This window comes from Vombatus ursinus, unplaced genomic scaffold, assembly GCF_900497805.2.
Source record: "Vombatus ursinus unplaced genomic scaffold, bare-nosed wombat genome assembly UNPS02014802.1, whole genome shotgun sequence".
Taxonomy (NCBI): Eukaryota; Metazoa; Chordata; class Mammalia; order Diprotodontia; family Vombatidae; genus Vombatus; species Vombatus ursinus.
The window spans coordinates 22,767,453-22,780,454 of record NW_020954580.1 but is presented as its reverse complement, the minus strand read 5'-3'; the positions used below and the strand labels follow the sequence as shown (position 1 = coordinate 22,780,454).

The following is a 13,002-nucleotide window of genomic DNA, read 5'->3' as shown; positions in this document are numbered from 1 at the left end:
GAGGCTATATGACTTGTCCAGGGTCACATGATCCATGGTGAAGGCAGAATTGAAAACATGTCCTTGGACTCCAGATTTATAGTTTCTTTTCATTATACTATGCAACTGTCTAGTTCCCAGTTACTTTTATAGGAATCTCTTAGATCTTTTAGTAATGCTCTAACAAAACAATCTAATTCTAATGATTAATTTGTTTACTTAAATAATAAAAGTCTTTTAATTTTCATCTGATGATTTCATTTTATCATTTTTTGAAATGTCTTGTACTACTTTCTCTCTTAACAGATCATTTTTTTCCTAATTATCATTCTCACCTTTTTGAATTAGACATGATATGTATTTCCTGTTCCTCTTGGATTTTAAGTCAGAGATTTCATTAATTTTCAATTTGTTCTGTTGCAATTTTGGATACTTAGTTGACAATTAAAAATTTGAAATGGCATGCATAGAAGAACATATAAACCTGATGTAACACATAACTTAGTAATCCATTTGGGAGTAGATTTATTAAATTTAGCTATTATTTTACTTAACTACTTTTCTCACTTGATAATGAAAGTTTGTTGTTTAGTTGATTAGTCTTGTCTGACTCTTCATGACCCTATTTGGGTTTTTTTTGGCAAAGATACCAGTATGGTTTGCCATTTCTTTCTCTAACTCATTTGACAGATGAGGAAACAGTAAGTGTCTGAGGCCAGATTTGACCTCAGGTCCTTCTGACTCAGGGGGCCAGCACTCTATTCACTGGGTCATCTAGGTGCCAATAATAAAAGTAGAGTAACAATTACTTTGCTATTTATCATTTCAAGGTAACTTGGATTCAGCTTGTCTAAATATTAAACCTTATTGAGTACTCTTATTAAATTTTAAAATTGCTATCTTTAAAGTAGTTTTGTTATTTACATTTTTTATTTAATTAAGGTTTTAATATTTTATTTTGAATGACAGATTATTGCTCACCCCCAAACCAGGTCACCCTGTTCAGTTCTACAGCATGAACAGACCTGCTTCTCGGCATACTCCCCCAACAATAGGAGGCTCTTTGCCCTACAGACGTCCTCCTTCCATCACCTCACAGACAAGCCTTCAGAACCAGGTGAATGGAGGACCTTTTTATAGCCAGAACCCAGGTAAGATTATCCTTGAGGTTCTTTACAATTTAGCTAAAGAAACTTGAACTGCTTTTTAAATACTCATGTTCTTTTCAATAGTCTTTGCTTAAACTGATAAATAGTTTTAAATATTGAACTACCTTGTTTTATGCAGTAGTTGTGTTCATGAAATGTTATGTAGTTCATTTGTTGAGAATTGACTCGTAATCCTAATATAGTAGAGGAAATTTAGTATTTTAAGTAATGTTTTAAGCAGTGTTCCCACTAATTTTTTTAAACTTTTTTATTTTAGATTTGAATACCGAAACTTAAATACATAAAAAGAAAAAAGAAACATATTGTAAACTTAAATATTAAAACTTAAATATAAAATAAGAAAATAAAAAAAGGATGTCATGTGCACAGCAGACCATAAGAAAGGATTCAAAATATATAGCAATAAATTTCCATTTCAAGAAAGTATATATATTTAATCCTACATGTTGTGTTGAAAGCTGTCCGTTTTTTCTTTGCTTCCTCGTAGGATTTCTTTAGTTCTCTATTTTGTACTTTTTACTTTGTTTTTTTTTTCCCTTCCCACCCAGATTACAATTAAGTGTGGATATATGTGTGTGTGTGTGTGTGTGTGTATGTGTATATATGTATATATACACACACGTATACATATATACATACATAGTGGACTCACACATGTATAAACATATACTTTCCCAAAGAGATTCTATTCCTAATCTTTGTTTTTATGTTTATGCGTATCTCTTATTTCCTGTCCCTCCTGACTACTACCATACCTTGTACTCTTCTACCTGCTACCTTGCCCTCCTTACTTAACTTACCCCCCTAAGAATCCTTCCCTTAGCTTCCCATTCCCGTAAATCTGAACACCCTTCTATATCCCCCTTTAACCTATTCCTTTACCCTCCCCTCTAAAGATCCCTCCCTTATCCTCTGCCCCTTCCTATCCCCTTAGTGTTTTCTTTTTTTCTAAATTTAGAAGACTCTTATATTCTTCTAGATGTGTATGTATTGTTCCCTTTTGAGCCCATTCTGGAAGAAAGTAGCTTTCCAGGATTAATAGCCCTCCTCCCCCATCTAATTCCTCTGTATGGTTCTTCCTCTTGCATTTCATTTGTATAAGATAATTACTCTTTTTAGCTGTTCCTGAATGGTTTTACTTTTTAAAGTCATATCATGCTCAGGTTTACCCTCATCTTTATTATGAACTACTCATTTACTAATAACAATCTTAGACATATGTGTAACGTTTTACATATGTAAAAGGTAAATAGTCTGTCCTTAGTGAGTCCCTTATAATTGGTGTTTGGTATGTAACTTATGTTTCTCTTGCCTCTTGTATGTCAAATCTTCTGTGAAGTTCAGGGTTTTTTTTGTTTTATTTTAAACAAAGTCCTGAATGTTTGACAATTCATTAAATGTCCATTTTTTTTTCCCATTCAGGATTGTGCTTAGCTTTGCTGGGTGTGGTGTTTTTGGCCGAATCTCCAGTTCTTCTGTGGCTGCTAGGTCTTGTGTGATTCTAACTGTGGAACTACCATATATAAATTTTTTTTCTTGTTGCTTGTAATATTTTATCCTTGAGCTGGGTGTTTCAGAATATGTCTATAATATTCCTGTGGGTTTTCCTCATAGGATCTCTGTCAGTTGATGATTAGTGGATTTTTTCCGTTTCTACTTTCCCCTCTTATTTTAATACTTTGGGACAATTTTCTTTAATGATTTTTTGTATTGTTTCAAGATTCTTTTTTTGATCATAGCTTTCAGGTAGTCCGATTATTCTTATGTTTTCTCTTCTTGATCTCTCCAGATCAGTTGTTTTTTTTTTTAATGAGATGTTTCACATTCTCTAATATTTTTTCATTCTTTATATTTTGTTTTATTATTTCTTGATCTCTTATAACTTCACTGACTTCCTCTTGCCCAGGGGTGGAGAACCTGCAGCCTTGAGGCCACATATGGTCTTCTACGTTCTTGAGTGCAGCCTTCTGACTGAGTCCAAGTTTTATAGAACAAATCCTTTTAATAAGGGGCCCAATTCTGATTTCAAGGAATCCTTTTCTTCCTTAAGATTCTGCATCTCCTTTTCTAATTGGTTGACTTTCTCTTCATAATCTTCTTGTTTTTTCTTGGATTATTCTTTTAGTTTTTCTCTAGTCTCTTTCATTTGATTTTTAAAGTCTTTTTTAAGTTTTTCTATGAATTCTTCTTGGACAGGTAACCTTTTGACATTACTCTTTGGGGTAGAAGAGTGTTTCTTTGTTTCATTAAACTCCTCTGAAGATTCACCCTGGTCTTCTCTATTCCTGTTATAACTTTCAGTGTTGGATTCTCTCCTTTGCCTGTGCATTTTTTTTTTTTTGGTAATAGCTTAATTTTTGTAATCACCTCTTGTCTTAGAATATTGGGTGTGGTGCCTCTGGCCTCCTATCCTCCTTCAGTTCTCCTCTCTGACCTTGAACCCAAACCAAGACCTCCAGCCTCCTGTAAGTGCCCATAGCCAGCGGTGTCCCCACCCCACTGCTTCTGCACTCAACCATTGTGTGCTGGTTCCTTCTCACCCCCGGCTGCATCTCAGCAGTATAGCTGGGTCTGGCATTACTTGTCACCAGAGGTTCTCATGATGTTCCCTGGCTCAGATGCCCAGTTAACCCTAGGGCTTGGCTTGTTGTTGAAGCAGTCCCTAGCCTAGAGGTGTTTACTCTTCACAGGGACCAAAGCTATCCCAGGATTTTTTTTTTCAGAGCTTCTCCAATTGTCCCAGGAGGACCCCTCAGATGCTGTTTTATCTCTTTTGTGGAGGAAAATCTTGAGAGCTTGGAATTTTCTGATCTACTCCGCCATCTTCCCAGAATCCTCTCCCTCACTAATTTTTTGTTTTTGTTTTTTTGCTTTTTTTGATGAGGCAGTTCAGGTCGAGTGACTTCCCCAGGGTCACACAGCTAGTAAGTGTCAAGTGTCTGAGGCTGGATTTGAACTCAGTTCCTCCTGACTCCAAGGCTGGAGCTCTATCCACTGCCCCACTGCCCCCCTCACTAATTTTTTAAAGTTACATGTGGACAACTATGATATGTGAGCAACCATCAAATACAGAGTGTATATGAATAGAGTTACTGGTGATATGATGTAAAACCCAGAACAAAGTTAATTTGATGCACATTTAATAGTATATATTAGTAGTTTTTTTGTGATAATTAGACGTAATAGTAAGCAGTTCACATCAGTGACAGCTCCATCATAGCCTCCTTCTCTCCTCTCTGACACATGGAGGGGTTCTTGCTTCACTTCTGCTCTATTTTCATCTAAGCTGACCATAGGACCACAGTGCCTCTTGTTTTAATTCCCATTCCCTAGCATGCTGACATGTTGGCTGGGAATTTCCTGAACATTTGAGCTATGGATGGCAAAGGAGCAAAGGCAGTAGAACTGATCACTCAGTGTCTCTTGGGCTTCAGATCTATGCGTTTCCAGAGGTACCTCAGAGCAGATTCTTGTTCTGTCTAATTATTCTTTTTAAACTCTTTTACCTTAGCTGGAACATGCAGGTTGAAGAAAGAGGGAGATAGGCTGTAACCATAGAAACACTTTCTTGGTCTTTACCTGTGATATAATAGGTGGGGTGTTATGATTTCAGGGAAGACTCCTTCAAAATTTCTTACCTACATATTCCATTTAGAGATTAATTACCTCTAGGTAATTTCTAGGTAATTAATAATCAATTTATTAATCAGGCTAGCAAATAATCAATAAATTGATGGTCAGTCGTTTTTCTCAGTAACCAAAAACTTAAATACCTTTGGAAAAGTGGGTGCCCCTAACAGTCAGGCATCAGTCCTGATTGGTGAACAGTCAATGAAGGTGTGGATGAAGAGGAGGGCTGAAAGCGTTCAGTTCCTCTTGCACAGACTCAGCTACTTCCAGTCATCTGGACAAAGGCATCTGTCTCCACCCAGACCACTGAAATTGACCAGTGAGGGTTTCAAGGGTGTCCTAAATTATATTCTCTTTACACTTTAATCATAAATAAGTACTCCCTGTTGGGTGGAGTCCTGACCAAGATTGAGGAGAATGCTCAGAAGGGTCAGGCCAATCTCATTGTCAGCCCTTGTCCTTCAGAGGCTAACTAATCTACAGGTTTTGAATAAGAAAGTAAAAAGATAAAAAACTCTGGTTCCACATATTGATAATTATTTATTAATAATAATTTCTCTCACATCTGTTAGAAGATTAAGGCATTGGCTGGCAGGTGAAGGGGCAAGATTAGTGGGGGGATGGTTAGAAATAGAGGTTTGAGGAGGAGAGGGGATACTGGACATTTACTACTTAGTGTGGACCACAGTGGGGTAATATTTCTAGACACTCTTAAATTAAGAGTCAGTGAACTAAAAGATGATTTAACTCACATTAAAGATAATTATAAATTTTGGTTACATTTGGCATTTGATAAACATTCTTTATCCCTCTCAGTAGAGAGGGAGGTGGGGAACCACAGATGCAGAATGTTGCATATATTACCAAACTTGGACTTGTTGGTTTGTCTTGGTTAACTGTTTTCTTTTGTGACAAGGGAGCATTCTTTGGTGTGTAGGTACAATTCAGAAAATGTCTGTGGTATAAAAAAAAGCCATCAAGAAAAAAATTTTAAGGCTAAGGTATAGGAAGAATACTATGTTAAAAAGCTATATGTCAGTGGAGAGATAAGTAGCATGCTAGGATGTAGAGGAGCCCAAATTCTATGCCAACACCACACGGTTCTTAGAAAAGCACTATTCTAAAAAGATAAGATGAATCATCTATAGACTCCTACACCTGGCCTTGGGATCCATGGAAGGACCCCTTAATCTTATGGAAATCGAGAAATAGATAAGTTAAGGTAGATGGGAAGCAGAGTTGGGTGGGGGAGAAGAGGGGAAGGGGAAGGGGAGATGTCTGTTTAGCACCAACAATACCAAAACTAGTAGCATATGAATGGTCTTAGACAAAGATGAACCTGGGTGTCCCTACAGCTCCTGGTGACAGGGGCCCAGTGTGCAGGGCTGCCATGGGGAGCTCCAGGAGAGTTCTGGTATAGCAGTGTAGGCCCAGAGACTGGAGAAAGGCACTAGAGAAAGGTCAGCCCTTAGGGGGAACTCAGCATGGGAGTAATCCTTGATCCCATCATCAGAGGAAAAGGACCCCAGGAAGAGCCAAATGTAGGGGAAGTCCTGTATCCCTGTGGCAAAAGAGGACTTTCTCCCCCCTTCCATGCAGAGTCCAACACTGGAGTGGGCCTAGAGTCCTTTGACAGAGAGGAGGCCTAGTTTTGGCCATCATATTCAGGATTAGACATATTCTGCCCACACTGTTCACACTATTTAGTTACCAAGTATAGCTGCAACTCCCTTCTTTCTCCTCTTCACTGGCCCTCCCTGCCTCCCCAGTCTAGATCCCGAGGCTGCTGAGCAAACCAAGGTAAATACCTAATAGCATAAGATAATACCTTGGTTTGAAAGATTTCTGGCATAAAGCCTGAGGAGAATAGGACCACAATAAATTTTGGAGGAAAAAAATGTCCTGGTCACAAGGATTATAGAAGTAACTGTAAGAAATAAAACAAGATATACAAAATGCAATATCCAGGTAAGAAAGAATAACAAGGAGAAGTGATATGTTAGAACAAATGGTAGATAACCTCACCTAGGAACTAAATGCCCTGACCATTAGAATGGGCCATACAGAAAACTACTTAATAAGTATCAATAAATATTAAAACAAAATAAAAAATTGAAAAAAGAAAAACAAAATCTAAAAAGAATACATAAAAGCAACCTGTCAGGAAAATAGGTCAGGGAGATATAATCTGAGAGTTATTGAACCATTCAGTTTCAGTTCAATTCAATAAACATTTATTAAGTGCCTACTATGTATCAGGCACTGTGCTAAGTGATGGGGATGCAAATAAGAAAAAGATAGTCCCAGCTTTCATCAAACTTACATGCACAAAAGGAAGCTAAAAAGCAAGGGAGGGAGAGATAAGGGACCTGGCTTAGAGGCATGATGATGGTGGAGTTGAATCAAAGTGCTCTTGGTGGAAATGGTTGGGATAGTGCCTTGAGGATGATGATAAGGCACGAGGACCAAAGCTGATGCAGTTTCCAAGACGAGTTTCTTAGTGATGATCTTTTTTTTGGAACATGATGGTAGAGTTGAATCCAAGGAGTGCAGCTGTTTGGAACTGGTATCTGAAAATCATGACTGGAAAATGTCTGAATACCATATTTCAAGAAATTATAAATGAAAACTGCCAGCACTTTTAGAACCAGAAGGCACAGTGAAAATAAGAGTCCACCAGTCTTGTCCTTAAAGAAACTCTAAAATGAAAGCTCCTTGAAACATCATAGCCAAAATCCAGAGTTTCCAGGTCAAAGAAAAATACTAAAAGCAGTCCCCCAAAAAAGTGTTTACCTATGAAGGAGCCACAGGAAGGATCACAAGACTTAGCAGTTACTACATTAAAGAAGAGGAGAACTTGGAATACAGTATTCCAAAAGGCAAAAGATAAAGGTTTACAGCCAAAGATAAGCTATTGGCAAATGAAGGTGTCGTTCTACAGAGAAAAAAAATGACTCTTGAATTAAATTTCTGATGAAAAAGCATTTCTGATGAAAAGAATAGACATTTTGAAATAGAAATGCAAGTTCCAAGAGACAAATAGAAAGGTATACACATTTGTTTAATTGGAAGGAAATATGTGGGGATGAATTGTTTACATATTAATAGAGGGGATAAAAACAAATGTCTTCTCAGGATCCTAATATTTTTTAGAGTCATAAACAAAGACCAAATGATAGAGGACTTGTGAATGGTTTTGTTATGTTTTGATCATCTTAGGAGAAGACAAAAATGGGAGGGATATGGGATTATATTGGAGAAGAGAGGAGGAAGGGAAGAAGAAATCACTTTCATATAATAGAGGTATGTAATATAAGAGCATATACAGAGAAGGGAGGGGTAGGGGGAATGGGCATCCCTTGAACCTTACTTTCATTTGAACCAGATAAAGTAAGATTGAACACAATTACACTCACCCATCCCCTCACATGTAGAGATTTCAGGTTAGAAATAACATTAAACTCAAGGGAAATTCGAGGGGACAGGACTACAGGGTAAATAAAGGAATAGTCATTAGTGAAATAAATCTGAATATTAGAGAGGAACATAAAGGGGTGATTAAAAAGAAAAGAAGAAATTGAAAAACCTTAATTGGGTGGGGTAAGGGGAAGAGAAGAGCTACAACAGAAAATAGGCTATTTCTTTTACAGATCACAGGTGTTAGACAAACTTCCTCTCTTTTACTGCCTTCTTAATTGTAAAGAGGGGCATGGACTAAAGAGAGGAGAAAAGTTCAAGAGGAATAAGATAGAGAGAAGTACATTTTAAAGAATTACAACCCTGAATATGAATGGATTGAACTCTCATAAAATTGAAGAAGCTAGCAGAATAGATTAGAAAACAGAATTCAACAATGTTGTTTACAAGAAGCACATACGATGAAAATTGACTTAAAATTAAAATAAAGGGCTGAAGCCAAATCCATTATGCTTCAACTGATTTAAAAAAAAAAAAGCAGAGTTAGCAGTCATGGTTTCAGAAAACATTATGGTAAATATAGATGTAATAAAAAAAAAACAAGCAGGGAAATTACATGATGCTTAAAAGCACCATAAATAATGTATCAATATCAGTACTTAATTTACCTAATAGGGTAGCATCTACATACTCTTAAAAAGAAAAATTAATAAAATTGGAAGGAGAAGTAGATAGTAAAAAATGTAATAGTACGAAATCTTATAGTACCCCTTTCTGAACTAGACAAATCTAACCAAAGTATAAACAAGAAAGCAATTAGAACTTTAGAAAATAAAACTTTTTAGATTTCTTTTGTTTATTAAATGGGAATAGAAAAGAATTTATGTACCTTTCAGATTTTTGTAAAAAATTGATTATTGTGATGTGAAGACCATTCCAGAGATGTAGAAAAGCAGAAATAATAAATAATTTTCTGATTACAATATAATGAAAATTATATTCAGTAAGATACCCTTAAAGAATGAATTAAGAAGTAATTTTAAGCTAAATAATATTCTAAAAAACTTGTGAGTCAAAGAATAAATTACAGAAATGATAGAAATAATGAGGTTAGAACTCAAAATCTTATGGAAGTGAATGTTGGAAACTAAAAATAAATTAATTAAAAAAACCCAAAAAATGTCTAACACAGAAATATATTTTATGTGATTTCACCTGTATAATTAATAGCACGTTACTTCCCCTTATAGTTGAATGGAAGAGAATTAAACAAATGTTTTCAAAAAATTAATGTTAAAAATAAATAATATATATTTTGAAAGAAAAAAATGAGGTTAAAAACAAATTAAAAAGCAACTGAGAGACTCATTTGAGATGCATTATCCTCTACCATTTTAATGAGAAGGAGGATTGGGGGCAGAGAAGCATGGTATACTGGAAAGAGTACTAGATTTGGAGTTAAAGGAGCTGTGTTCAAATTTTGACTCTGTCATTTGTAGCAATTTGATCTTTGGCAAATCTTTGAGCCTCAGTTATCTCATCTGTAAAATGAGTCAGGGTAGATGACCTCTGCGGTCTCCTCCAGCTCTAGTTTTGTGATCATGTACATGATTTATTCTGGTTTTGGAACTGAGATAATTGTTTAATTCATATGCAGTTTCGGGTAAGCCAGAATTTAATTTCTGTATTTTTTTTCCAGTTGACCTTTTCCCTTCATAGAAAATTTGAATCATTTTTTGTTTTTAAAGAAGGTAAAATACAACTTTGCCAACACAATAATTTTTAAAAGACAGGTTTTCTAACTGCTATTTAAAAAACCCCAGTACCTCTCTTTCTAGGTTGTTTGGTGACTAAAGGGCTATATATAAGACTGATATATTTTGCTATAAATAAATAAAGCTTTTTTTTTGCCTTAGAACATTCTCATGTATCATAGCTTACCTTGTTCCTGACATACCTTACTTACTTTTATTTAATAGGAAATAGCATAGTATGCTTTTACAAATATCTAATTCCAGATTTCAGAAATGCAGTTTCAGATATGTCTCTCCTCTTCATATTCTGCAGGTTGGAACCCTGCCAAAAATGGCTGCTGATTAAGAAAAGCCAGTTGACAGCTAAGATTTATGGGGTTGCCAAATTAAAGCAAACTCTGGGAGCCATAAGGACAACATATTGCCAAGATATTGCTTAGCATACTCCGGAGATATTCAGAAAATGCAGTGTGAGGTAGATATTAAACTATGAAATATCCAATTTTTGTTGCAATGGTGATGAGGATATTTTAAAAAGCAATTTACTGGAAGGATTGCTATGAACAGAGTCACAATTAAATATTCAGTAGCACCAAGAATAGCCCCGTTTGAGAAGGTGAGAAGCTTTTTGTTCCCAAGGCTATCCTTGCCGAAGACCTTAAGTAACTACTTCTCTTTACTTGCTTTCATTGTTACTTTGCCACATGGGTGTAAACCAAAATAGCTATCAGTGTGAGAAAAACTTGTACTGGGCATAGGATTTAAGAGATTTGTCACTGATAATTAAATTTTTTTGATACTGAAATGGTTCTGTGACCTGCTTGTTGGAGATACTCAGTAACTCATCCACACCTCTGTATCTGGTTAAGTCTTGTCTATATCCATCTGTAAATCATTCATTTAGAGTTCACCCAATGTTATGGGTGGAATGAACCTCCTTTTGTAGACCTCTTAGTGTCACATATATATAGCCTTGCCCATGTACTATTTCCCTGTTATTCCTGTTCTTTGAAGGTGGGGGAGTGGTACCCTCCACTTAATGATGAACATTCTCACATCTGGTCATACTCTTCACTTCCCAGTGATTTTGAACAATATATCATCATCCAAATCCCGTTACATGCTCCCTACTACCTGATTTCTCATTTTCATCCCTAAAATTTCATCTTGGCTCCACCCACCCCTTCCACTATGTCTTCTGGAATGCCTTTTCCATGGGGAACAACTTCCCTTCATCTTAAATCTTTTCCTTTCCCACTCATTCTTCTTCCTCTCACACTCCTAACTGAACTCTTACTGAGAACTGCTGACACAGTCTTACCGAAACCCTGATGACACAGCCTCCTTGGCTACCCTTTTCAGTCTTGACTGCACCTCCACTCATTCTCCTCTGCTTACTGACTGAGACAGGAAAGTTGCTTCCTTGCTCCCCATTGCCACTTCCAGATTCTTTCCCTTCCTCCATCCCTCAACAACCTCTCTTCCTTTGAGATTCATGCTGTTCATATCTACCACCCAATCAAAATCCTGGTAGCTGTTGTCTACCACCTTAACCCCCACCACAATAATTTCCCTTCCTTCCTCAATAATTTCAATACCTAGCTCACAATTTTTCTCTCCTCCCCAATGCCTGCCCTCAGACTAGAAGACTTCAGTATACATATTGATTGTCCCTAAAATGACCTAACCACTCAATTCCTCAACCTACTTAACTCCCATGAGCTACTCTTCCACCAAACCTTAGCCACACACAAAGATAGTCATACTTAGTTTTGGCCAATACCTACAACTGTACCACCTCTGTGTTCAAAAATTCTGAAATCTCTTTATCTGACCATAATCTATTGGCTTTTCATCTCTCCTTCTGCACTAATGTTCCTCTTCACAGTGACTTCTAATCCCTTGACCCTTCAGTTGTCTCTGACTACTAGCTTCTCTCTTCACTTCCTCTCATCTTGACTCCTTTGTGAACCAATTCAGCACTATACTGTCCTCTTCTCTTGAATCCCTCACCTCCTTATCATATTGCTGACTATGTCCAATCAATCCTTAGCTTTGGATCTCTTCCACCATTTGTCACCTTCCCTTCTACACTTGTTGTTGAATGAAGGTGGAGAAAATAATGCAACCCTTCTGATTGACTCCACTGTGAATTTGTGTTATATAACCTCAACTGGGCTTTCATTGTTGCTCCTTCTAAACCTGCCTTATCAGCTCACTCTCCCATTCTCCAAAGCAGCTCTTCCAAAACTTTTCATCCTTCGTCGAACATCTTGTGGCTCTCTCTCCTCCCACTTCTTCAGTTGAGAACTTTGCCTCATATTCTGAAGAAAAAATTGAGGCCATTCATTATGAGCTACCTGTTCTCCACTCTTACTTATCTCCTTTTACTCAGATGCCTTCTGCTACTCTCTTCTCCTGCACCCATTTCACATGATGAAGTGGCCTTACTCCTTACCAAGGCAAATAACCGTTCTCTCTACTCATTCAATTGATGCCATTCCATGTCATCTCCTCCAACAGATTGCTTCCTCTGTCTTTCCCACTCTTTCACTAATTTTCTTTTTTTTAATTTCTTTGGTATTTTTTTTTTTTTTTTTTGGCTAGGTAATGGGGTTAAGTGACTTGCTAGTAAGTGTTATGTGTCTGAGCCTGGATTTGAACTCAGGTCCTCCTGAATCCAGGGCCAGTGCTCTATCCACTGCGCCACCTAGCTGCCCCTCTTTCACTAATTTTCAATCTCTCTCTATTGGCTTCTTCCCTACTGCCTATAAGCATACCCATGTCACTCCTATCCTGAAAAAAATCTCACTTGATTCTTTCATCCCCAGTAACTATTGTCCTGTATTTTGTCTGCCCTTTGTAGTTAAAGTAAGGCCATCTACATTAGGTATCTCCTTTTTTGCTCCTCTCTTTTTTAAATATATATTTTTAATTAATTTATTTTTAGTTTTCAACAATCACTTCCGTAAACTTTTGAGTTTTAAATTTATCTCCCCTTCCCTCTCCACCTCCCTCCCCAAGACAGCATGCAATCTGATACAGACTATACG

General features: G+C 36.8%; 1 protein-coding gene across 5 annotated transcripts in view; it reads left to right on the top strand.

The window, feature by feature from the left end:
* Positions 1-13,002, top strand: part of ABI2 (abl interactor 2) — a 127,220-nt gene that overhangs the window by 69,474 nt on the left and 44,744 nt on the right. For all 5 annotated transcript variants that reach the window (XM_027873606.1, XM_027873604.1, XM_027873605.1 and 2 more), the window contains one exon: positions 972-1,130. In XM_027873606.1, the coding sequence (XP_027729407.1) occupies positions 972-1,130 (159 nt within the window). The remainder of the gene's footprint in view (positions 1-971; positions 1,131-13,002) is intronic.